Source organism: Dicentrarchus labrax, unplaced genomic scaffold (assembly GCF_905237075.1).
Source record: "Dicentrarchus labrax unplaced genomic scaffold, dlabrax2021, whole genome shotgun sequence".
Classification (NCBI taxonomy): Eukaryota; Metazoa; Chordata; class Actinopteri; family Moronidae; genus Dicentrarchus; species Dicentrarchus labrax.
The window spans coordinates 16,374,399-16,401,628 of NW_026136719.1; the positions used below are offsets into that span (position 1 = coordinate 16,374,399).

At 39.5% G+C, this 27,230-nt stretch overlaps 2 protein-coding genes across 5 annotated transcripts in view; both read right to left on the bottom strand.

Annotated features, from left to right (window-relative positions):
* Positions 1-5,340: 5,340 nt before the first annotated feature.
* On the bottom strand, positions 5,341-25,244 carry trim66 (tripartite motif containing 66). Of its 2 annotated transcripts, XM_051378500.1 has the most exons (19): positions 25,149-25,244; positions 21,689-21,918; positions 20,641-20,854; positions 18,594-18,723; positions 18,149-18,265; positions 17,854-17,968; positions 17,450-17,596; positions 16,864-16,981; positions 15,587-16,401; positions 13,169-13,375; positions 12,190-12,319; positions 12,030-12,111; positions 11,778-11,943; positions 10,378-11,279; positions 10,157-10,280; positions 9,986-10,060; positions 9,079-9,231; positions 8,655-8,924; positions 5,341-5,990 (listed from the first exon to the last, which is right to left on the bottom strand). In XM_051378500.1, exons 2-18 carry the CDS (start codon positions 21,695-21,697, stop codon positions 8,688-8,690), a joined length of 3,741 nt encoding a protein of 1,246 aa, XP_051234460.1. In that variant the 5' UTR covers positions 21,698-21,918; positions 25,149-25,244; the 3' UTR covers positions 5,341-5,990; positions 8,655-8,687. The 2 variants fall into 2 exon arrangements, with proteins under 2 accessions (XP_051234460.1, XP_051234459.1); XM_051378499.1 differs by lacking the exon at positions 5,341-5,990 and having other exon boundaries at positions 6,087-8,924.
* A 1,444-nt stretch (positions 25,245-26,688) lies between these two features.
* Positions 26,689-27,230, bottom strand: part of dennd2b (DENN domain containing 2B) — a 46,267-nt gene continuing 45,725 nt past the window's right edge. For all 3 annotated transcript variants that reach the window (XM_051378502.1, XM_051378503.1, XM_051378501.1), the window contains one exon: positions 26,689-27,184. In XM_051378502.1, the coding sequence (XP_051234462.1) occupies positions 27,150-27,184 (35 nt within the window). In that variant the 3' untranslated portion in view covers positions 26,689-27,149. The remainder of the gene's footprint in view (positions 27,185-27,230) is intronic.

Here is a 27,230-nt window from a genome sequence, read left to right on the forward strand (position 1 = left end):
TTTTACTCGGTCCTTAGTCTCCATCTAGTGGACAAAACTGGAGCTTTCATTCACAGTTTATTTTGTAACCATGGTTATTTGTTGAGATAAGATAATGATAATCTTAGAGAAGCCACATTTTATAGTGTTTTGCAGTTCATCAACTCTGATCACATATTGTTAATTAAATATGCAGAAAGCAGGATTAGAAAAATATATGACATTATAAAAGTACGGTTTAGAATAAGTGGTGTATTCAGCTATGGGTACAAAACAAAACAAACTTCCTTCTCTTACACTGTGAAACGTTTTACCAATAACTCATTAGATCTTACAGCAATACTGAAAATAGCATTTATTGTGACATTAGAAGTATTACTACTACTTATTCCCACAATTTAAACATCTTTGTAAACAATTTTGTCTCTAAACAGCAGCCACATTTAATTTATTATATGTTATGTTATAATTTTATAGCATTTCTATTTATTATTCTTAGAATTAACTTTTTTCCATTATAATACAGCTCCTTTTTCTAACACTGTGGGACGGACTGAGTTTGGCTCCAGCTCCATTTAGGGCTAATATGCAGCCGTTTGCATGCAATCTAAAGTGATCACGGGGGCCTCTGTAAATCTTTAACCACAACTCTCATTTGGGCAGCTTGAACTTTAATCTTGGGATGACATTTAACACCCTAGCAAACCATATTTAAAGTCTGTCTGGAAGACTAATATGTGCTTTTCACTAGTTCTGCTGGATGAAGCGTCCTTATTTGCTTTGCATTAAGAAACAAAAACAATGTTGCTTTCTGTTTTAACCACATAATGTCATTTAAATTTCATTAAAACTTGTATTTTGAAATTCTCAGTTGACCAATACAAAATGCCTGGAGTATCCAGACCAATAGTGTGTTTAGCTACAAACATTATCATTAGTAACCACTGATTTCCTCCATCTGACATACTTCCGCCTTTTACACAAAGATATTATTGATGAGCTGGCCGTGGAGCCACTGTACCGTCTGCGGTCTGCACTGCGCTTATTGCTCTCTATCACATGATGAATGAGTTTCATGAAGAGATCGGTTATCTCCAAGTGGTCTTCTGCTTGCAGACACCTCCTGGAAGTGGCAGCAGTCTCCCTGAGCAAAGTATTATCCTCACAAATGTGAGGAGTGTCACACAGGTCCTGCTTGTTACCCCACCAACTGTCTTGTTTACTACATTAACCATTAACATTAATACAGAAGCATATCATATAAAAAGTAGTGTTATAATATCCTTTATATCTTTATAAACATTAATATTCTCTTTTTATTCTTCTTCGGTATATATGCTCCCAAACAATTTTAATAACTGCTTTACTGTTTTAATTTAAATCTTCTATTTTTTTCTGGTTGGCTAAATAACATCTCTTCTGGGACTATAGATGGAAAATAGCCTTCTGGCGAATGCCAGACCATTTTCAGCAATGTTTATTAATGTACACAATATTAAAAAATAAATAAATAAACATCTATTGTATGTGCTTTGACTGTACAGTGGGTCACATAAGTTATACTGTGTATATTAAGGGTTTATTGTTGGTTTCCACTTGGTATGAGCTGAGGGAACAAGTCATAGAAGTCATGAGCTAGTTTCAGTGAAGACAGTTATTGCAGTGCATAAACAGGCTGTCCCTCTCTGTGGTTTCCTTAACTTGTTAAAATCTCTCTCACAATATGTTAAAAAAAAAGAAATGCACAACTCGAAGAACTTCAAGTGGTAGGATTTTCATCTGTTGCCATCTTGCATAACTCTTCTAACCTTCATAAAATCCTTGACGTATATACAGTTTACAGTATATGTATATGTGTATATGTTTAAATGTAGTCTTTAAACTGCAGCATATACCTCACTGATCCTTGCCCTGATAGGCCTACACATATTCATCTCAGGAGTGGGGCTCATTAGCTCTTCAAAATAAATCCCTGAGCTCGGCTTCATTCCCAGCAGATTACAGTCGCTCACCCTTTACAGCTCTCCTCTCTGGCCTCTTTGATCTGCCGCAGGATGCTTTTGGCGTGGAGGAAGGACAGTCGGTCAGTGGTGCTGTGCACCACCACAAATCCATCTGCCCAGTTCACAGGCTCCTCCAGGATACATCTGCTGCTTCCACTCTGACACTGCAAAAGGTGGATGTGGAGATCAAACGCAGTGGCACCTCGTCTATCAACTGATCTGACTACAGAAGCTATGAAGAGTTTTAAACATAGGACACCTCACAGGGTATTTCTTCTCCAGCCTACTGCCAAACAGTAATGAGAACCATAAAACATTTGCCAAAATAAACAAGAAGCATGCCAAAAGAGACAATAAATTAGCTACAGCACAGTATGCAGCAGAGTCACAGAGATCATGTTATATGATAATATGAAGTTTTTGGAGTCAATAAAAGTAAAAAGTTTGGTGGTGAAGAAAACCATGTGTGCTCACTGTGAACATATTCTGCTGTTGTAATAGTCGTAACAAAACCCTTTAAAGGCTAAGGGTGATCTCAGCTACATTGTACTGTTATTATAATAATTATAATAATAATGATACCTTCAAACCAAAGCATAAATTGGTAGCATTTGCTATATTTTATGTGGCGCACAAGACATTAACCACAATTCATCACCCAAAAGGACATTATATATCCCTATGCTATTGCAACATATTATTCTATAAATGGACATGAATTTATGGTATAAATAATCTGCAAGGAAATAAATAAAAAATGTTTAGGCTATAAAAAGTAATATATGCAACGATTCAAATGTTACCCAATAAACATTAATACAAGCAGAGTTCAACACCGTAAATAAAACTGCACAAAGCTTCCTTACCAAGAGGCAATGAGCACAGCATGGTGTCAGTTCAGTCAATCTATGAAACTGTGATTACTCTAATTACTGTGGTGCATGATTGCTCAGAGGGGGCAAACAAGGTAATTAATTTAGGCCAGAAGTGAAACTGTTATAAAATGTTTACCCTTCTGCAAACTGTAATTCCATTCATCCAGCTTGTAAGATAAACACTATGAAAAGGAGTGAAAAGGAGGTTTTGTTGAGTCACCTTAAACTGCTAAAATATAAATAAAGTGTGAGACACAGAACAGAAACATAGTGGAAATCCCATGAGAGCAATATATGATAATGTTGTTCTATGATATAATAACATTACTGGTTTAATGAATGTATTTGTATACAGGCAGGAATCTCAGTAGAACACCAGAGAGAGCATGATAGTAAGAAAGTCATTGTACAAAACCTTCGGCTGCACATATGCACAGAAAAGATGTATTTTGCATATTGTGTATTTAATATATTGACATACTTAATAATATAGCATGTCAATGTGTTTGTAATATATTCCAGAACATAACAAATATAGCCACTTTTCATAAAAATGTTCTATACACTTGATATCTGAGTATAATATAAATATACAGTGTAATATTATTTTATTTAACTGTAAACTCAACTTTTGTTAATTAAAGAAAAAATAAGACAATGCTGAAATGTATTGAAAATAATTATTTTCTTCCACATATTTAATGATATTCAATGTTTTACCTTATATTATTCAATATATAGTCTATCAATCTAAGGTCAATATAGGTTAGGCATGTGTTGAATCTCCACAACAAAAATCTTAATATTCTTTCCTGAAATGTCCAGTAATTTCACTGAAATGTTGTCTAATTTGCTCTCAGCTACATCCTGCAGTTAGATTCACGTTAAAGTCACAAGTCAGTTACAAGTCACTATCATCAGTTTTCATCTATCCTCACAAGTGTGTTGATCAGAAGCTACATAATTCTATCAATATAATATTTAATGCTAATCTGTCATTAGCATCTGTCTTGGTTTAACATAAACTCAAAATGTTGCGTTATATTTATTCTATAATGGTAGTATACAGTTCAGTATATCAGATAAACAGACACATATACAAAGTTGTCACACTTTTCACCCATTTACAGTAGAGTACATCAGGTCAATCTTTACAGTAAAAACAGTGTCAGTGTCTACAGTATGCGCCTGTTTTGGCAGCACCCTCGCTCCCTATAGTGGTGTAAGTGTGAAATGAGCTGAAGTTTTCTTCCTCTTTTTGGTCTTCTGTTTGCTACCTACCACTCTACGGACCGCACAGACGAGCGTTTGGAAGAGCTGCTTCACCACCACACATCCCCCCTTGATAACTGAAAACCTCTAGAGTCTCCTTCTCAGCCAGTGAGAGAAGTTTTCCAAATAGTGCTGGCAAAAAGGTACATCAACACAATGAAGATGATACAGACAAGGTTTTAGTCATAGATAGTGAGAATAACAAGCCATATTTATAAAAGAATTTGTACAATATTTCTGTATTACTGTGCAAAACATAACATATTATACATGCTGTGCAATATGCTTTAAATACTACAAATGTCATTAGGCTGTATAACCAAGATAGTGCCGTATTATTATTGTGAGCCATTAGTAAATTCAACTAAAAGCGTGTCTTATCCACTATCACCACTGCTTAAGCGACTTTTTACACTGTAAATTGTAGAAAATCTAAATTGAGTCTGGTTTTCCTTGTATATAAAAATAATGCCTAAATAACTTATATTACAGGATCAGCCTTTCAAAACAAAAGTGGCACAGCACAATAAATTAATCATACATACATGATGTGATGCTAAATATAAAGGCTCCCCTCGGGACAAAGAGTCCTCTTAGAAAGGCTACTTGAGATGTTAGGATCCACAGAAACTGGTGATACTACAGCCATGTTACAGCTGCAGCATTCAATCGACACACTATCCCCCCCCCCCATCACAGCACAAAGAGACTCTAAACTTTGATTTCACAGACTGCTTCACTGGTCAGCTCTAATTTTTCTCTCAGTATGTTTCTGTCTGCCCTTTTCATTGTTCACTAAAGGTCACAGAAGTGTCTCATCATTATCCTGTAATGTTTTACTCAAAGTCCACTGACTGAAAGGTCATAAACCTTATTCAAGAATAAAACATTGCAAGATGCCCCCTGACCAAGACGGTGTACATATAACACCTTTGACTTATTTCTGTATGTGCTATTTTAATAAAGAAAATCAGCAGTGTATGATTTCATCCTTGTCCCTGTATAAACTATAAGTGTTTTTTATAGCACATTACAATAGTGAACTGGTATCAAACTCAAACTTGGATAGCAGAGGGTCCTGTTATTTCAGCCAACTACAGTCAATACACCACCAGGGATTTGTCTTAAAATCTCTTCTCCAGAAATCAGTTTACCTATTAATGTGTACCCCTCCTTCTATTGTGTTACTAAATCTAAAACAGACTTTCAGATACTGAAATCCAGCAGAAGGAATTTTATTCTTTTATTTCGAACACAAAATCACAATATCGGTTTAAATTAAATGAAAGTTTTTCAAGGAACTATCAAAACCTTTTGTTCGCAATATCACATGTGTGATGTAAGGCAGGAGTCAGCAATGTCTCCTGGGTAAAAAGCCTCAAAGGCAGCAGGTTGACATCAAGTCTGAGCTGAAAGCAGACTCCTTCTCTCATGCTTTCCAGACACTCTGATTCGAACAGCACTTTGCTTTCTTAACTGGATGTTTTTAATTAAATCTAGAGTGGTGCAAAATGGCTATAACGTTTACAACAGCGGTTTCCAAGGTCTTGAAATTCAAAGCCGACAAAAAAAACAAAGAAAGGCAAGTGTAAAAAGATTAAAAATAGAAGTGAACATGCAGCAGTCAAGTGCTGCTGGTGACTTAAATTGCTACAAAATCATATCTAATTTTAGGTTTGCCGTGAGTGAAGTCTTCCAGGAGGTGCTACCCCTCAGGCCGGTTGCTGTCCCATCAAAGATGTGCCAATCATGGCAGTCTGATAGATGATCAGACTGATGGAAATGCCTTGAAGGCCAAACTTAGGGCGAAAATCTCCTCCTCCCTCCTCCAGCTCCTCCAACTCACTGCTATGACATCAGGCTGTAAAGAAAGTACATTAAAACATCAAAACATGGAGCTGCATGTGATTCCTCAGTGTCTTCAGTGGTAATTCCCAAAAATTTCAACAAACGAGGGTTCAAAATAAATAATAAAAAAGATTTTACTTTAAGTGTTCAACAATGTATGACAGTCAGTTGATGTTACACGATCTGTGAGAAGATTACACTCAGTTGTCATCGAAAAAAGTCACAAAGGTTTCAGAAGCGACAAAACTTCAGGTGAATGCTTTGTTCACGATGAATTTAGCTTGTGGTTTCATCAGTGCTGTATGTGGTAAACAAGTCACTGTCACACAGAAACTGTAACTGATCACGTAGCTGTAACTGAACTTTGTACGCACTTATTTTTATTTTTGACATTATGATGCTGGCATTACTTCATTCTGAAGTGAATTAAAATGGATCCTTGCTTCATAGAAATTATATAATTAATTTTATCAGGAAGAGCTGCATGGCCATAGATTCATTAAATGTGCAACTATTTACTATATTTTATATATTTTTGTCATGCGTGAGCTTATGCCTGGTATTCATTCCCTGTGTTGAACAGTTGGCTACAAAATCTTCACAAATCATCTTCTGCAGCTCTTTGCAATAACAAAAGTTCCAGTATGGCGTCTACTTCTTCCCTCACCACTCAGAGATTCAAACCATGTTATATAATCCAACACAAACACACTGGATTTATTATCACTCTACTTCAGAGAGGGATTTTGGCATGGGATATTTCAATCATCATCATTATCATTGAGGTTAATCAGAGAAGACACAATGAAATTAGAGTAGAAGATATTTTCATACGGAGCCAAAACTCATGTTTCAGTCAAACCTGTCATGTCCTTCCAAAATAATGTAAAATTACATCCAAATCTAAAGATTTTAAAACATCTTACGGTGTTTAAATGCATTTAGAGGAAATTATCTGCAGGAAGAAGTCCTATTTTACCATAATATTTTAGCTACTAGAGATGCACCACCTCCCAAAGTAAAAGAAAATGTTAGGAAATATAAATTAATTCTACTTGCACCCTTCTGCAAAAACTATCCAAATCCAGTCCAAAGTCCCAAAGTCAAACTCCAAATGGCTGCAATACAGTAAACATTTACAATACATGGTGGTGCTGTAAATTATGATAAATGATGTAAATGTATTTTGTATTTCTATCTAGTCTCCTGTAACATATAATGATTAATGGCAGATGTAAAATAATAATACTTTTTTTTTTGTTGCATTTTATTGATAGCAATATATGTGTATTTATCATTGACTGTTACAGTAAAGAACAATTAAAGAAAAAAGAACCAGATTGTTCTCCTGAAACAGTGACAGTAACTATACTTTATCAGTCTTCCCTCATACAATAGGAAATATTATTACATCTATTGATTTCAAAGAAAGTAACATTGCGTATACCGTATATTCACTACTCTTGACAATGATCAAGGAGTGCACAGACAATCATTTTGTGCAGTAATTACTCTAAATGTTAAGTAAAATCTATTTTAAGCTGCAAGAAGCAAGTAAAGAATATTTAAAAACAAGAAATGCTCTACAACAGCAGGTATTATAAAATGACAGTGTGCTTCTACAAATAGCAAGGACGTTTTTATAGTCATTAATACGGATTGATATCAATACCTTACACTCTTATTAAGCCTGAGATATGTTAAACATTTCGCTAAAACACTGGTGGAACAGATCAGTTACATAATGTATACACAAACTTAATTTATGGTTGAATGTAAAATAAACATTTTCTTGGATCGTTTGATCTGGATATTAAATCCTCTAACAATCATGAAAATACATCGGCCCTGTTGAGCTCTAACACTTGCTGTAGTGCCCTCAGTCGCTCACATTCTGCACTGCACTCTGGTCAAAAAAGACAAAGTCAATAAGATTTCACTGCTGCTTTTTAAAAAAAAGCTACCGAGACACATAATTATATCAATAATCAAACCTATGATAATTGCCTGCAATCATTTAGTAATTAAAATGACAAATATAGTAAAATAAAGTTCTATACAGTTACACATGTATAAATATGTTTACGAATATGGTAAATACAGTATTTACCAATACCAAAGTTTCAAAGTGCTGTGTATAATCAGAGCTACGTTCAACTAAAAAAATCCACTTAATAAAGATTCAAAGTGAGATTAACAAACATCCAACTACAGCATCCTCTTTGTACAATACAGCATATAACATCAGGTATGGGATTTTAGGAGCAAATCATCAATGACCAAAAATAATATGATACAGTAACTATTACAGCATCATCACAACTATATCTTGTTTTAAGGCTGCAGAAGCAACCCAACAAACTCAATTTGTCTTCCTCCCCCAAAGAGATTTGGTTCCAAATGTGTAACATATAGTACATAACTGAAACTTCTTTTAATCGGTATTTACACTCTCTGCTCCTCTGATCAGTTTAAGTCTGCAGGGATAATAATTGCTCCTGCATTTCAAATATTTGAAGTATTGTTTCAATATGTTCAGCAGCCATCGGATGGCAGCACTGTGATATTATTGCAAACTGCAAATTCGGGCTACTTTCAGATTACAGAATGGAAACACTGTTACAGCCCCACAGGCTGCTATATAAAAGCAGTATAATTACACACAAATACAGCATACTTGTGTCCATGGTTGCACTCCATTCACATCTGGTTAGAAGTGATGTCTCCTCGACTTGAGAGAGTTTCTCCTCTTCCTCTTCCTGTGGCACTGTTCCCTCCTCTCTGGCCAGGGGAAACCACCCTCAGCAGTCCTGTAGGCCTCATCGTACTCATCGCTGTCGGAGTCGGCGTCAGCCGCAGGAAAAACTCTGTCTGGGAAAATCTCTTTCAGCTTGGTGCTGAAAAACACCTCGAGGCTACGGCCTGCTTGAGCCACCTCAGAGTCAGGCTGTGGTCAGAGAGAGAGGGAAAGGGATATTACACTCAGATCAGTGCCAGTGAAGTACTGACTGATTATATTTATCATTTAAACTAGGATTAATTGTGATTATGAGACAAATTGTACATGCAATACACCCACAGGAAATCAGCTTTTAACTTACATAATTGAACTTTGCACAGTTGCGGAACATGAGATAGACATCAGCAACAAACTGGTCTGTTGAGTTATAATGTCGGGTATTCCTCTTGTTGAGCTTGGCCCTGATCACAGACAGGTCCATAGGCCTCTTAATGATCTGGTAGTAATGACGAGCCTGCATGAAGAAGCAGTGACATTTAAGAAGAATCCACGCAGGCACTTAAGTTCACTGTAATTACCTCATAACTCTTTCTGCGTTCAAACTGCATTAAATAAATGTTCCATAGATTGTATTATGTATTATGTGAAAGATAGGACTCCACCTATGTGCAGTGTACTTGCTTGAAAGACAACGCACACACACTCTAGACTCTTAATAGTGTCTTAGATTAACTACAGCTGCAATTTTAACTGCACTGGACTAAGGAGGAGGTAACCTAAGGTAAATATTAAAGGTACCCTGTGGAGTGTTCGACCTTAGCACCACTATCGTGCAATGTTTGCATGAGTGTGTCCCCTTTTGTTGGGGTCTAGAGCACTCTCACAGGAATGCACGCGCAGAGATGCTACACGCATTTCTGCCAATAGTTTAAAGCTATTAAAAGCTAATTGAAAGTTGGTGGTGCAGAAATGCTGCAATGCACCACCAAAGAAGTTCACCTTTGCACATTTTTAATGAGGAAGGAAATGCGTTTAACATGTGTTCGTCAGGTCTCTACACTCATTGTGTGCTGAAAAAAAAAAAACTGAATGTGAAAAAACCTCCACAGGGTACCTTTAAGGCCCCCCCCAAAAAATTTTTTGGCAGCAATCAAATTGTGTTTATGTAGGCTGAGACATGAGGAAAACATGATGCTGCTGTGTTCTTGTAATTATAATTAAAAATAAATGAGATTGTGAAAATGAGTTGGCCTTTACTGTACACTCACAAGTGGACTGACAGGCTCATGGAAAGGAGCACTCAGGATGTTACTCAGGATCAGAAGAGTCAGCCGCTCACATTTCTACAAACAGTCAACCAAACGTGAAAGGAAATTGTTAGAAATGCAGAAAAAGCAACCGCCATCATTATTATTAATGCAGCTAATGAAATGACATACTCTCTGGTCACATGCAGGCAGTCCGTGGGCCGATGTGTGTTCTCCAGATGTTCTCTCGTTCTCACAGTCATACTCAACCTCTGGCTGCACAACGTCTCTGCACAGGCTGCACACCCAGTCGCCTCTAAACAGGAAGGAAGAAACGGCATCAGGTTAATAATAAAAGCAGGGTGATGTAGAAAGTACTGTATAGATTTCAAGTTACATGATAAGAAGCTTACGAGGGGAAGCTTAGCAGGGACGGGATATGGCAAGACAGATGAAAGACTTTAGGACAGCGGTCACAGCACAGCAGGTCCCCTCCAATCAAACACACAGCACAGAAGTCCTCACTCTCCATCTCTGCATTGTCCTGGTCAGGCTGCATTTCCTCTGTGCCTTTTTGAGCGACAGGGTTTGCAATCAGAAGTGGCCTCTGACCGGGACCAATGTGGGACTCCTCTTCCAGGTCAGAGCGAAGCGGTTGTGGGTCATCGGTCATCAGTTCAGATTCGGATTCGACATCGAGCTCAGACTCCACAGAGCCCTGAGAGTCTGGAGGCTGATCGGACACAACGTCAGAATCAGTCTGAAAACTGGGATCATAGTCAGGCTGGACGTCTGACTCCGTTTCAGCATCGCCTGATTCTGCATCAGCGTCCAGCCCTTGGCCGTCCTCTGATCCTGCTCCTGCATCTGATTCTGGGTCTGCCTCATATTCAAGACTTGGCTCTGATTCCCCCCTTTCACCGCAGAGCCCCATTTCTCCTGCAGCCACTGATTTCTCCTCAGTCAGACAGTCAAGTTCAGTCTCAGATGAAAACTCTGCATTTGGGTCAGAATCTGGTGATGCATCTGAGTCTAGCTGAGGGTCTGGATCAGCCCAAGAAACAACTACATCTTCTTCTGAGACTGACCTGGGATCAGAGTCAGAGTCCAGATCCAGTGCAGAGCAACTCTGTGGCATATATTTAGGGTCAGCAGACGGCATCGTGGGTGCTTTATGAGAGCTGATTCTCCCTCGGCTGTCAAACTCACTGGTGGTGGAGTGTGTGGTAGACTGATTACTGTTCTGATGCTCTGCATATGGTGGTGCTGTGAGTGAGCGGGTGGTCCTCGTGGTCTCTGAGCGTGGAGCTATCCCCTATGTTTACAAGACAGAAGAGAAGAGAAGGGAAGAGACGCCTTACACCGTGTCACCAAAACCATCTCCTTTTTTGATACCTCACTAGGTTCCCAAATGTTAAACGTAACACAAGCAGAAATACAAGAAGCCTGAACAGAATAGAGTGAAACAAACATTTTTGAGTAAGCAAGTACTTGACTTGACAGTTTTTAATATTTGCTATGGATACATGTTGGTGTAAATGGAGGCTCGAAACTCAACCGTATACATGACTTATCACTTAAAAGCATATTTAGGTACGGATGAAAATACACTTGTTTACTTCAATTACTGTATTCTGTAATGTTTTTCTGCTGTCAAATCATAAAGCATAGTAGACAGAGTTAATAAGTAACAATCTATTATTATATTGTGTTTATTTATCATATAAAAACAATGACTATAGCCAATAAAAAAGGTGCTGTTTTTATAGCCTTTACAACTTTGCTCTACTTTATGCAGAGATGTGAGACATACTTCAGGCGTTCTCTGCTGCAGAACAGTTTCACTCCTCTCTGTAGCAGGTAAAGGGTCACTCTGCCGTCGTCCAGGTGGGGGGAGTTGAGACACAAGTATTTTGAGACGCTCTAAGCAAATCACTGGAACCCTGGGCATTCCTGGGTCCTTCTGAACATCTTTATTACTATAGAAGCAGACAAAGAATGAATGATGAGAACTATACTTTATTTTCATGATTTGTTCATGGACAGATGTTTGACTATAACACACCTGTTGTGGCTGTTTCTTGGCATCCTGCATTTCTCCTTGGTCTCATAATCATTCTCTTCATTTACATAAGTGAAAGAATGATCTAAAAAAAAGAAAGATGGTGAGCATGTTTCACAAACTATAAACAATAATCGCATAGTAAAGTAGTATTTTCCAGCACCTGGCTCAGTCTTGTAGGACAGTAGAGGAGACCGGTGGCCTCTGGAGGGCACCTTATCAGACGAAGTTTCCTTGACAGCGCAAAGCACCCCATCTGAAGCTCTCCTCTGTCTGGGATCCATACTGGCCAACTGAGGATAAAACAGATGTTATGTAAAACTTGCATTTCCAAGTCACAAACCTCCACATCACAAGAAAAACAGTGTTATTAGTAAATTAATCATGATGCTTTAATTAAGGTTTTAGAGATCTAGAGTTCTTTGTAAAAATACCACACATTCCTTGTCAAAAGCTGCCACTTACTTTATCCACAATGCAACTCAACCGGCAACAGACCAGTCAATAACTCAGGTGTGTTATGCTAGTAGTGGCTAATGTGGCCTTGAGTCGCAAGCCTCGATCAGAGATGAGGAGAGGGCTACAGAGGTTTCCATAGACTTTTTTTAAATTTTCAAACGATTCAGACGCAAAGTGACATCACCTAAAACAATTTATCATGCAGCTCCCTCTGGAGCCACAAAAGGCTTTTTATAACTTTTTTGGCTTAAGTAGTGCTCCACAAGCAAGTAAAAGCGGCACTGTTCCCATTTAACATGGATGAGACAATATCTCCAATTCAAAACAAAAATCTCTGGTTCCAACTAAACCTAAATTGTGCCTGCTTTGCTTTGTCTTATGTGATAGTTATATTAATCTCTTTTGGTCTCAGGCCGTTGGCAAAACCAGCAACCTGAAGAATAATCAAGAAAATAATCTAATCAACAACAGACCAATCAACACCTAGACCTAAATCAGAGTAACATATTCATTTTACAGCGAAACTGTGTATGACAGGAGAAATTAGTTCTGTTATTGCTCTTCCTTTGCAATACCAGAACTCACTTGTGTAAAGAGCACACCACAACGATGATCACCTCTATTATCTGACAGCTTCACTTCACTTCATCCTCCTGTGTGATTATATTCTAATACAGGGTTACCTTATTTGCAGCTCCTGCCTCTAGGCTGTGAGTGCATCCTGTCGGCCTTTCAGAGTAAGGGCTGGTGGATGGGGCTGCCAGTTCTGCGGGGATGCTCTGGGAGCGTCTCTTCCTCCTCGTGCACACTAAACTCGGGTTGAGCCTGCTGCTCTGCACATCAGATGCACACATGAGGGCTGTCACCGACACCTCCAGGGATGTGGATCTCTGTCAGAAAACACAAACGTACAAAACTGAGCAGGGCTTCAAGCTGCATTGCATGCACAGACGCCCTTGTTCATGCCATTAACAACAGAAAGGAGAGAAAGGCAGTGGGATGTGTGCAACAAAAACAACCTTGAGTGTCACACAAGCACACACACATATAAACACACTCACTAAATGAACAAAAACATAATTCAGAGCCTATTCTGGGACTAATTCAAAACAACTCAATCCTTACAAACATGGAAAATGTCCCACACAGCTGCATATATTACTGTTATCATACAAGCAATGAAAGGTTTGGTTACAACCCCAATTATCATATGTAAATTCACAATCAGGGGTGCAGTGTGGCACCTTTGATTAAACCACAACCGTAAATCACTTTTACCACTCTCTTTCTCTCTCACACTTTCTTGTATCACAAATTGACAAATGCAAGTGTCCCGAAAAGCTCCTTTAAACTTCTCAGCTGTGTCTTCAGCTAATGTAAGCAGGAGGGCTGACAAATCATTTAACAGCAGGTTTTTTTTAACACATCCCCCTATACTCTTTTTTTTTCTTTTCTAGTGTACCATCATAAATATTCAGGCCAGGCTGCCACCAAGCATGTGCTCCTAAGTATCATGCGATTAAAACACTTACCTGATCCATGCCCCTTGGGAGAGGTACGCAGGATTCAGACTGTGGAGGAAAATAGACTATAATCCTTCTCTCTGGAACGATGGGGGTGTGTAGGAATTTATCTCAGAGTGCAAACCAGAACTGAAATCAAACTGGCAGCTCCCTCTATTCCCTTAGTGACTCATTAATGACAGGTTAAGTACATAAATGACTGCGCCCAAGTGGTTTTATGTTGTTTTCAGATGCTGTGGCTTGAAAAATGCAAATATAATACATCTACAATATATCTTTGTGTTTGTGCTGTAAGGGTGCACCCTGGGAAATTTTTCGAGAGGTTATTATGTGGCTGCTCAAATCTCTGGCATCAAGTGTGATTATGATGAACAGCGTTCTCCTGGTTTTGGGATGCATTGCTATGAACAGCTCAGCTTTAATTGTCAGAGCAGCTCTTTGTTTTCCCATCATCCTTTCTTCATAAAAGTAGGAGCACATTTCTGTTGCACCATCTGTTTTCAGGCTAGCTGTCAACTGTGGGAAGTGATCATTCTGGCATTAAAATAAAAGTGCTCCTTTAGTGTTTGTTGTGTTAATTAAAACTGAGTCCTGCCTCGAATCCAACACCCCCTTAAACTTCAACATTTCAGAAATAAGTTACCATATGTAAAACATTTTCTTACTGGCTTTTACTTACCATAACATTTTTGAATCTGGCTTTGTTGCCTTTGTTTTTTGTTCTTGTGTTTGTCTGAGCAAATGTTTGAACACCTGTGTTTTAGAGGAAATAGGCCTAACTCTGACCAATAGATTGTGGTTTTTGAGATGGGTGTATAAACAGCGTTGTGTGGTTCACCATCTCATGAGTTATGAGTTGGGTTTGTTTGAGGACATAGAAACGTTGCAGAACCACGTGTGAAAAGAAAAAAGAGAAAATTGAGGTGCACAAAATCCCACCGCATGCCTTGCTTTGATCTCACAGTGGCTGTAAACAAATACAAATTTTTTTAATATACATATACATATTTTTTCAAATAATGATATTCGCATCAATGTTGCTTTTACTACAAAGTTATCCCTGATTTATTTTTACAAAATATGTTTTGTATTATCATATGTAATACATCCTTCTGTCTTTCTGCATCAAGCGTAACGTGTGAAATTTAAGATGGATTTGCTCATACAGTTGATGATAAAGAGGCTCAAAATTAGGCTGAACTTGTGCATAAGTGCACCTAAATTGATACTTGAAGATTGAAGAAGCGTATGAAGAAACTCCCATAGTTATAACCGCTAATTGCTTATGCACAATGCTAATGCTTAGTTACTAAAGCTTATTTTTAATTTGTGCATGTGACTCAAATGAAACCTACAGAACAGCTACTGAGAGGATCTTGTGGTGAGATGAACTGCCAACTGCTGTTTACAAAGTCAAGAATGAACTTTCAATATACTTTTGTTTGTGTTTCTGGTTTTAGTTATTGATTATAATGACTGATTTACCAGCAGAGTTTACTGTTGTTTCAGTGCACATCTTTGCTAAAACTTTTTAACCATCAAATTAGAGGGACCCTTGTTTTTTTTTAATGCTCTCACCCTGCCATCTCTGTGGTCTCTGAGCACCAGTGCAGGTCTGTTCCTCTGCTGCTCTTTTCTCAGCTCTGCTGCAGGAGGAATATGGAGTTGCTGATGCTGCTGTTGAACGGGACTCTGCTCTCTCCTGCCCCGCTGCAGCTCTTCATCCAGCAGCTCTCTGCTTTCAACACCCGCCGTTTGTCCACGAGCCTCCTCCACTCTGCGTCTCTCCTCCCAGTTCTCTTCAGTCATCACATCTCTGTCCACAGATATGTGGCTGAGATCCTGCTGCAGAGCTGTGCTGGTTGACAGCTTCCCCTGACACTGGCCTGGCCTGCTACGGTCTGCACTTGCCTGAGCCTGGCCGTCTGGAAGAACGTCTCTCTGGTGTTGGTGATAGGGATACGATTTTGTTTGAGTGTGAGAGGCAGTTGCTTGTGTCTGGGATGTAGATCCTCGGCTGCAGTTGAGCTGGATGGTTGGGATAGGTGATGAAGCGGGAGGACACTGCGAAGAGCTGTCAGCGTCCCAGCACCTCTGGAGCTGCTGGCCCTGGTGCAAGGAGGCAGAGATAAGGGCAGGCTGAACACAGCTGGAGTTATACAGTGTGGCTTCCAGCTGGCTTTTGTCCAGACTGGACAGATCTGGCTGAGAGGGAATGCCGTGCAGGCAACACATCTGGGGCTCACAGCAGGCCTGGTACCCACAACCAGGATCTCGTCCTCTGTGACAGACAGGCGGCAGAGCCAAGCAGGTGATGGGCTGAGGCCTCAGAATACTGGAGCAGGCCAGGCCCTGAGGATAAGTGCAGTTCCCCCCTTCAACGGTCAGCTGGCCTGCAGAGCAACAAGAGTCACATTAAGAGCTCTATGTCATTAATAATACATTCTATGTACATAGTAGCAGGGGTTAAATTGGTCTGGGGCTGTCTGAGACTCATAGACACAAAGACTAACGCTCTTCTATGTAATCAGACAAACACCCACCCACCACTCTTTGGGTTCGCTTGAGCAGCCCATTACAGAATACAAAAACAAGAGTGAGAGAGATGTGTCGTCAGCCCACTTTGATCATGCACCAGCTCAGACCCTCCTCCCCATTAGGCTCCATTAGACAAATAGGGAGTAACCGTGGGCTATCTGTGGATCAGACTTTAGCACACACATGTACCCATGGCAACCCTAGTAGTATATTACAAACAAATTCACTAAACCCATTTAAAAAACCTAGCGAATTCCCTAAAATTATTCCAATGTATTAACATTTTTATTGAGGGCTTTTTTCCAGTTTAATTTTACCTAAAGAGGAAATCTGCTTCGTCCAGTAACTAGCATCCCAGTTGAATTTGATCTTGACAGGACTCCAAGAGTCTGAGTGGAGTGACGAATCAAGCAGTTGCTGCATCTGAAGTGAAATCTGAAAGAAGAATATATATTCTGTAAAGGACAACACAACGCATTTTGATTTCCATTATGAAAGTACAACAAGTAAAGCAGAGGTGCGCAGAAAAGACACCACCTAATGCTGAAAGGACTATAAGCTGCTGGAAATCAAATGCCAATAACACAAATTTTCTTTCTGCTTTCTGTAATTTGTAGTTTCTGTAACTATTAACTGTAACAGGACATTGTTCAACAATTTTCACATGCAGTAGTACTTCCTGTGACTAATAAACTTATATATATATATATATATATATATATACATACACATATATCTACAGTACAAGTATAATCAGTGGAGTTCCCCTTTCGAAGTTTCGAAATAAAAAAATCATACTTGTTGTTCTGCTTTCTCACAGAAATTAATTACTTCCTCCTCCTCATAGGACTGTGTATGTTACAATAAGTCAGTGGACATCTGTTGACCATCGTGTCAGCGTACCAGAGCCCTGCTGAAGAGCACCGGGCCTCTGCAGTGGTGGGTCGTAGCCCAGGTGATGAACTTCTGAACATGGTCCAGCTGGCCACATATCTCTATTGCCCCCTGCAGCTGGTCCTCCAGACGTTGCTGGAAGTCTTCTGAGATTTTCTGCAAAGAAAACCATAAAAAATGCATCCAGTTACATGTAATTACTGGTACACAGAGAGTCATTGCTGGCCTGTGGGCTATTTTTTTGACAGATGTAGTTCCTGAGGAGTTGGCTTAAGCAGCTTTGACAGATTATTATGGGTTCTCGTTTGCTTGCTTTCAGGACTGATTACATCATGGCAGTTACCGATTCCTTGCATGTAGATTCACGGCTGGCTGAACGATAAGAAGGAAAGAAAAAGAGAGAAAGTAATTACCTCCAGTTGCTCTATTAATAGGTTGGCTCGTTTGTTAAGCTCGTTCATCATAATCATCTTTGCCATTTTAATCTGGTTCTCTGCCTTCCTGTGTGCAATCTTTACTCCATGCAGTCTACAAAGACAGAAAAGAGAAAATAAATGCCTCAGTCCTAGCAGAAAAATCCCAAATGCAGAAGAAGAAAGCAGGCATTAATTTATGCATTAGCTTGCTATATTTCATGCTGTTCAATTATTGACCATTTGTGGCAGAAGTTGCTCAGACTTGCTCATGCTATGATTATGACTAACCAACCTGTCTTCTATCTGTTTAGCATTGTTCTCCACTGCAGACCTCCTCTCTTCCACCTGCATCATCAGGCTCTCAAACAGCCACTGCTGATCCTGTAGGGCCTTCCCAATCTGCACCACCCTGAACAGATGAGAGATCACAGCATTCACCAGACAGAAAGTTCACTAATTTATTCTTTGGGCATGAAAAACACCAGAATTAAATTTGTTTCCCCTGGGGGACAAGACATTATGCAGGTGACCTTAGAGGCAGCTACTGTACCAAAACATCACAGAAAACAAAAGCGTATGAATACTTAATAGGTATTAGGCGGGCCAAGGATAGTATATGCAGATACAGATGATAAAAGTGACAAGGCAGTTAAAGCGAGTTGTTGCTCAGAGGAAGTTTTTAACCTGCGGTTAGCCCTTCTCAGCAGTGCCCTTGTGCTGTGCATCTGAGAACTGACCTGTGGTTTTTGTGGGAGGACAGGTGACAGCTGCTACAGCACAGAAGGTCACATGACTCACAAAACAGCTCCAAGGGCTCCTGTCTGTGAGAGTGGCACATGAGGAGGGAGCAAGGATACGACCCCGGGCCTAAGAGACAGACGGAGGAAGGAGGGAAGCGAGAGAGGAGAGAGAGGGGAGAGAGCATGAAACATTAGCAACACTCAACAAGCAATTCACACCAACATCTAGAGGAGGGCCATCAGTGTGTGCGCGGAGTCTAGAAAGAATTTGGAGAGAACAAACACTAACAATAACTAACAGGGAGTTTAAATAATAATCTAATAATCAGGAAAGCAACTATTTAAAGTTTATTAGAGGAACTAAATTACATTTGATTAAAGTTGAATAAAAAATTGATTATTGAGACAATCGGTTCGGATCTCAAACTGTGTTTAAGCTTGAAAGGCATGCAACATCTCACACTGCCCTACGTGTCTTGTTGATGAGTCATTCATATTTATCACTTCTATCACAGTGTTAAACTGTTGTTGTTAACACTGGATCTAATTCTGAGAGCAAACAAAAAGTTGAATTGTGTTTTCTTCTGCTGACTGGTGGTTTGAATGTATTGGACTATAAGAAATAGCCCAGCACACAACCCCCGAAAGTCATACGGACTAAACATACCCAATATAAAATATTAATTAGTGAGCTTTAGAGGTGTGAGTAGGTAGATATTGTTGCTGTTGGACAGAGCTAGGCTACCTGTGTCCCCCTGTTTCCAGTCTTTATGCTAAGCTAAGCTAATTGGCTGCTAGCACTTTTACTGTACAGATGTGAGAGTGATATCAATTTTCTTATCTAGCACTCAGCTATAACAGGAATAAGCAAATTTTTTAAGAAGGTGCAGGTATTCACCCTACAGTTTGAGTGTGGTTTGTCTAAATTGAATTTAATCAGACATTTGCAATGAATTGGGTATAAAGTTTTCCCGGATTTATTGCATTGTTGGACTGCCCAACCTTTCTGAAGATGAAAAGGTAAAAGTTGTATATTCTGCCGCATACTGTACCAGGATTATATCTTCTTGTTGACAATGACCACAATAAATCAATAAACTTGTAATATGTTTATATTCATTAAATTTTTCATGACATAGCCAGTCTGTGAAACTTGTGATTTTCATTGCAGTGAGTGGTTATTAAAGACGTGTACATAATACAATTGTGGGAAATAGGTTGCAACCTGAGGTTGCAATGGGACTATGTCAAAGTGTGTGTGTGTGTGTGTGAGAGTGACAAAGATGTAAGTGAACACTATTTCAATGCTCTCCAAACAGCCTTTGATGCACCAACAGCCACAAACACACATACCAATGCACACTCAAAAATCTCTCTCACACATTTCTAAATAGGTCACTGTAGAAACTGTTGGCCCACAGAACGTCTATCTAACAATAGCTGGATAAGGCTAATGAACGCAGCCCTACTGCTCTCTGCTGGCCAGCTCACCTCAGCCAACCCCCCTCCTGCCTGCACATCTTTACAGATCTCTGTGGTAGAGAGCTGAGCATCACCCCATATGCATCAACCCGATCTGACTGACCACATCCTGTCTGTCAGCGCAGTCACACAGTTTTTCTCACAAGTACACAAACCAAACACACAATACACATCACAATAAAGGTTTAGGACGCACTCATTATGATTTGACAACTCGTGCAATGCAGACCTGCAAACGCAGCTGGGAACAAAGCTGCCAGGCATACTTGAGGGTCTTTAAATAGCAACACACTAATATTAGCCAAAATGAAATCATCCGAGCACTTTAGAATCTGGGCCATGTGTTAAAGAGAGGTGTAATAAAACACAGGGATCTCCAGGAACTATGATCAACCATCGCCACTGGCATGCATTATTCATTGCAATGGTTCCTACTGAGACGTGATTAACAAACAGAGCACAAGAGGCAAAACAAAGAAGAGGCAGAGACTGTGTAGCCACACTAATAATCTGTCATACTGCCCTGGAAAATGGAAGTCTTGAAACATGAAAAATATCTTGCCTTGTCCAGTTGGAGGCAGGGAGGTGGAGCCTCTCTGGTGCAGGTCAGGACGCTGGGTGGCACTGGGCCTCTGTTGTTGGTGCAGATCTATGTATTGGGAATTGGTAGGGGCTCGCTGATGCTGATGCACATCTGTGCACTGGTAACACAACCACTTGTTGCAGAGTGTACACAGGCTCTGTGCAAGTGTGGACTCTGAACACTCTGAGCAGATCTGAAAGAGGCACACAAAGAAAGCCTTCCTTGTGTTTAAAATATACATTCAACACACTTCCTCACACATGCCCAGGCCAGTGTGATAAAGAGACGAGGTGGCATATGTAAGAGACCTTTGTGTTGCTGCTTAACTTTGGGCTAAATCACACTTTCAAGAGTTGCTATCTGTTCTCTTGCTTGCATGTCTGAGATACTTTCAGAAGAATATGAGTGAAACTAAACACTGGCAAAATCATTTAAACTCTGGTTTAATTTTAAGCATTTAAACATTATGATGTATGTAAACATTACATGAAAGACATGACATTTGTTAAAATAAGGCATGTTTTTCAGAAAACATGATAAAAGTTGCTTGTATTGACATCTGATTTGTTTCAGATGTGAGCAAATAAAGAAAAGCAAATAAAGAGCATGAAAACTGTCAACAGAAATCTGATGATGCACAGTACAGCTTTTTTTCACCTAAGTAATACTTTATTAATCCCTGTAGGGAAATTCATCTTCTGCAGTTGACTCTTCCTAACAGTTTAGAAGCAGTAATCAGTGCCTCAGTACTCTCTCTGTCCCTTGTCCAAAAGCCAATGGAAGGGGTATATATCTGTAATATATATATATATATATATATATATATATTTTAGGGTAAGAAGAGAACAACATGAACATTGGAAGCGTGCCAAGTCTACACAGAAAGGCCCACAATGCCCTAAAGGGATTTAATCACAGGATCAACAGTGTAAACTTCTGCACAAAAAGAAACAACCTCCTATCTCTAGCTGTGTAAAAGAACTTGTTCAAATCAAGATAGGAAATAATGCAGAAACAAACAGCTTACCTTCTCCATTTCAGTGCTGTAAGAGTGGAGCTGTTGCCTTCTCAGCAGGAGGGAGAGGAGAGGAGAGGAGAGCGAGCAGCCTGACGCCTCAGCAGCAGAAACACTGAGGCTTCTACCTGAGGCAGGAAGCAGTGCGCACCAAGAGGTGGCCCCAGAGGAGACGGCTTACATGACAGCCTCACTGTGCTCTCTCCTCCCCCAGTTCATCCATGTGTAGGACCCAAGCTTCACTGCAGCGGAGGAGAGGAGTGTCACATTCAAATTCATCCCCTGCTCGCTAGTGCAGCCACCAAAAAAGAGAGAAAATCTAATCCTTTTTCTTAAATAAGCCTGTGCATAATAATTGGGAATTAGGGAGATAAGATAATTATTTTTTTTGTAGGGCAAAATATCCCCGGAAGCGCTCTCCAAAATGGAGGAAGGAAGACCAAGTGACCTACAATTAAGGAGGGAAGAAATTGTACTGTAAGCAACTTTTTAGCTCTTTGGAGCAGGCAGCATGAGGCAGGATTAGGTGATGTTGTCAGGTTGTGTTGGGCTATGTCGGGCTGGGCTAGGGTGGGCCGGTTGTGGCCTTCTTCCCTTTGTCAGCACAAGGAGGGGACAGTTCCCAGAGGAGCTATACGCTAACGTAGCACACCAAAACCGGGTCAGGCTCTGAAAAGCTCCAGATGGGACTAGGATATACTCCTGCAATTCCCTCTAACTCTGTGAAATCAATTAAGATTTTAACTCAGCTTGTCAAAGAAAATGAACTGCACACGCTGTAAGAGCAAAGGAAATTCAGACATAGAAGGGACAATTCTCTGACAGTATATCTGCAAAAGACACAGTTACACGACTATATGAAAGTTGAAAAAGGGGAACTGGGGAACAGGGTGTTGTTGAAAGCAGTCTAAACTTAAAACAAACACTCATTATCAAATATAGCCCAGCATCAAACCTCTGTCACATCTTGAGCTGTGAACAAGTCTGCCTAACAACAACCCCTGCAGCCTGACCTACAAATCTGACAACTTTCTCATCCTTGGGTGCTTCGGTGGGGAGCTCAGAGCAATCCCATTCCCCATTGTGCGCCACAAAGACCCAATTTGAAACACAATTAGTCAGTCGTAGTACACCCTGCCTCTCGTTCACTTGGCTCTGTAGCATTTTCAAACTGTGCGCTTGCTTTCACGGCACCTTCACAGCATTTATCTTTCAAACTGAAACCTCCCGCCAGCTTTCCTGCCCTGCTAAGTGAAGCTGGCACTAGATACGCATGCCATCTCTAGAGATGTCACTATAATAGAAACCTGTGCAGTGATCTCTCCCTTGAAAGCAACCCCCTATGTAACATCTATTAACACTGAAGTGATGAGATCACAGAGAAAGCAGGATTATCTTCAACTACTCTTAAGTTATTATGCCATTTTACTATTTCTGTCCTCATCTAACTCACTCTCTATCCTGAAAAGAAATCTATCAGCAGGAGAGAAACATCTCCACATGCCTTTTGTTTATACAATGCAAATGAATCCTTAAATAACGACAACTGCATATAAAAAACTAACAAGGCAACTTAAATCATTGGAGAACAACCCCCTGTAGGAGTTGTCCTTGCTTAAAGGGCCAGCTTTCATTGCTGCACCTTCACACAGAAACAAGACTGTTAAGAGATATCTGCCACTTTGTGTTTATCTTTTCATCATGGGGTGCTTGAACTGCCAGAGCTGAAGGGATCTCACCACGCACCTCCTGTCAAACAGTTAAAGATGCTCCACAGCAGTTTTACTTTCTGTTTGTTGTGACATGTCTCATTATTTACTTTAAAGTGACATGAATATGTCTTTGGCCACTAGGGGGTAGAAGAAGTTCAAAAAAGCTGTCAGGCCTACAGCTCTGACATATTATTTAAAATAATATGTAAATAATTACTGTTAAATAAGATCCATAAAGCTGTGGAGTTGGGTAATATTTCTCTGCTGGTCCGTGACTGTGGGAGATCCCTTTACATGTAGTCATTTAATACAATACTAATACAAATATTATACTGTTGATTAATGCAGCTTAAGGTTAAATATTGCATTTCATTTACAGCAGTGCATGCTAAATTACAATCTTAGTTTATTTAAAATCGTATCTGCAAAATCTAAAATATTTTATTGCAATTTGTGCGCCAGATTGCAACATGCAGTCTTCAACAAAACAACATGGTTACTGAGGACATTGATTGTTTTAAACAACCTGAAGACGAGAACTTTCTCTAATTATGGTGGGATTTAAAGGCTGATTCTGTCTTAAAGTATTACTTTGCATGAAATCTAAATTTAAGGAATTTAGTATTTCACCTAAAGAAAAGACTTTGAAACAGCATTTCAAGGTAGATTGACAGAATATGTAACTTCAATGTGCATGTATGTGTATGTGTAATGTAAAGTCAGGCTTTTTGTAGCAGCAACTCGAACGTTTCATCAGTGGGTGGGGTGGCACTTCTTAAATCCTTGTTATGGCCCTGGTGCAGCCACAATTTATGTGAATATGTAAGTATAACAAGTGAGTTCTATTTATAACATAAAAACAATTACTGATTTAGATAAGGAAAAACATCAATCACAAACATCAACACAATCATAAATAACCCCGTTTCTACATTTTGTACTTTCCTCTTGTAGTGAAGTTACACAGGCGCTTTAAGGTCCCAATAAACATTAAAAACACAGCCAACTAAGGTTTTATTGCAAATACCAAGACATGGTGTTAATCTATCTGTGGCTTGGTGTTTAGCATACACTAGATATATCACTCTAAGACAATAAATCCCTGATTGAATGTTACATTGAAGTCATGTGGAAACTGCCATTAAGTACGTATATACCACTATAGTTCTGCTCACTGTCTACAGCTGTGGGAATTTGGGATTTGCAGTGATTTTCCTTATGGCGTGTTACACGTTTGGCTACCTGTTCCATCTCTTCATGAACGTATCAGCCTGACAGCACTTTATTAACGCGTCCTCGCTTAATAACAACAAGCACGTCAGTCAAACTGCAGAGGACCTGCCCCCGCATCCTCAGCCTGCTGCCTCTGCATCAGCAGCCTCACCTCCAGCGCATCACTGAGCGTGTTATTATTTTTTAGAAAGTGCGCATGAGATTACGCCCCAATCATGGCATCGTGGTGCAATCCACAACACAACAAGAGCCCGCACACATACAAAGTCAGCACACGGACAGTTCGGTGCACGGCACATCCAGAAACTGCGTCTGTGTACACAAATTAATTCCGCTCGTTAAGTGCGCAGCTCATGCAAAGCATCCTGTCAGGTAAACATGAGCGTGTGTTGAGGGTGTCAGAGTGCTTCTTTTCAGCCCAGTGGAAACGAGACTGTCTGCCGAGCAGCTCAACTTCTGTCCGGACTGTCAATCATGTCAGGTAAAAGCCAGAGAGTGTGGCTTTTTTTTTTTTTTTTTTTTTTTACCTTGACCCGTGCGTCTCCGAGTGTCGGTCCCCCCCATCGGATGTCGCTCTTTAGACCGGCCAAAATTTTTGGAGATTCCAAGTCTCGCAGTTAATCGTGAGATTTTATTTTCGTTCTCATGCAATACTTCTGACGTTTCTCAAAGCTGTAGTGTGATGAAAGTTTAAAATAATGGCAGGATGGTAACATCACCGCTGCCCCGGGGTGGAGGGAGTATCCAAATCCTTAATGTGAGTAACAATAACGACACCACCATGTGAAAATATCCTAAAAATATATATAGTAGAGTAATCATGCACAAATATTACCTATACTAATACTTTTATACTATTATATTACTATTATAATAGTACTTGAGTCATCAGAATAATGCACTGACATTTAAATGTAGCTATAAGATGAATATAATATATATACTGTTTGGTAAAGTTAGTATTTAAAGTAAAGTAGCCTCCCTCAAATTGTACTCGGGTACAATACCTGGGTAAATGTCACTTGTTAATGACACAGTTTATATAGTAATCATTCACACTCATATTTCAATAGTGCCTTACATTATGAAAAACAAAAACGCCTTTGAATTTAAGAGTGACATTAAATCACAGGAAATTTAAAACTGTTCAAAGTCAGTCACACAGTGGGGGAAGTATATTAATTAAGTTATAAAATACCTCCTCTTAGGCATATTAAAGCCGTAGCAGTAAAACACACTCAAGTAACACTCACCTTTAGGTGTTAGTCCTCTTCATTGTGTTAAATTATTAATGCAAAAATCACTACCAAATGCACTTTAATTTAAATCCCTAATTTAGAAAGCAACAACTCTCAGATTAATGTAGTTTAGTAAAAAGCACCAAATCTGGTTATAAAATATACAAAATGTAAATTAAGTATTACTACATTCAAATGTGACACGACTAATTGTTTAATAAACCTTCCTACCCTGTAAGGTCAGAAAAGGGATGTGAAGTTGGTGTTCAGCTTAATCCTAAACAGAGAAACACATTTCTTCCGCATCAAATGTCACCTATAATTGCTATAAAGGACACCAGCAGAGGAAAAGTAATATGGCGGCTGGAATCAACAGTGAGCCTCTCAGTTAGGAGAGCTAATAACAGCATGGCAGTGACAGCCACCAGAGTGATGTGTACAGACGTAATAAGGTTACCAGCAGCATGTGGTAGCTGGTGCTAGACTAACTGTGCCTTTTGGGATCTTACCAGCTTCTCCTAATGCACAGCTTTGGGGGGGAAGCTGTCATTGAGTTGTCAGATGGAAAAAGAGGTGATTTTTATGTCCTCTGGCAATCTGTGAATTACATATTTATGTTTCCAAAAGTGATATGTCTGTATGCTTGTGGAGTATATGGGTATTGTTGTTATTTATATGGTCGATACGACAAGACAGTTGTCACATTCGGTTTCATTTTGCAGTCTAGGTGTAAGAAAAATAAGAGCGAATGTATGACGGCAGATGAGTCGAAATCATAGGTTGACCCCCGAACAAGGTGTGTATAAACTCAACACTGCACACTCAGGCATTTGAAGCATTTTAACTACCATTTTTTAATAAAAGATAGCAAAAGACTCTGAAGAGTTACACTCATTTTCTTCATTGTCTTGATGCATGTACAGTTTTCGAATAGGTTTTACACTCCTTAAACAGAGAAATACTGTCGTGAAAATAATGCAGAATGAGAACATATGAACTGTACATCTATGCCCATGTCAAGTCACATACACTCACACACTCTGATAACACTCTTTACAAGCACACCTGGACATCAGTGGTTACTCTACGGCTCACTCGCTGTGTACCGTCCTGCTATCACTATCTCATAAGGTACTATAAACATACACTGAAGAGTATCACAGCCAGCTTACAGTGAAATAATATGTACATGTTTACATTAAAAAAAAGTTGACAAAAGTGAGAATCATTGTAATGCAGAGACTTGAGACATCAGGTCTTCAGGTTCTTGTATGACTGGATGATTTCCCCTCAGTTCTTTTTGTGGAGAAACTTCATTTTACTTCCTGAAAACAGTTAAAGTAAATCCATTAAATCCATGTGAAATGCACA

Excerpts from the sequence above, each read along its gene's own strand:
- trim66 (XM_051378500.1), bottom strand. Across the intron at positions 16,982-17,449 it reads TGCTCTTCAGCAGGGCTCTG|ATTTCACTTCAGATGCAGCA; the intron begins GTACGCTGACAC and ends TTCTTCTTTCAG. Across the intron at positions 13,376-15,586 it reads GAGACCACAGAGATGGCAGG|AGATCCACATCCCTGGAGGT; the intron begins GTGAGAGCATTA and ends GTTTTCTGACAG.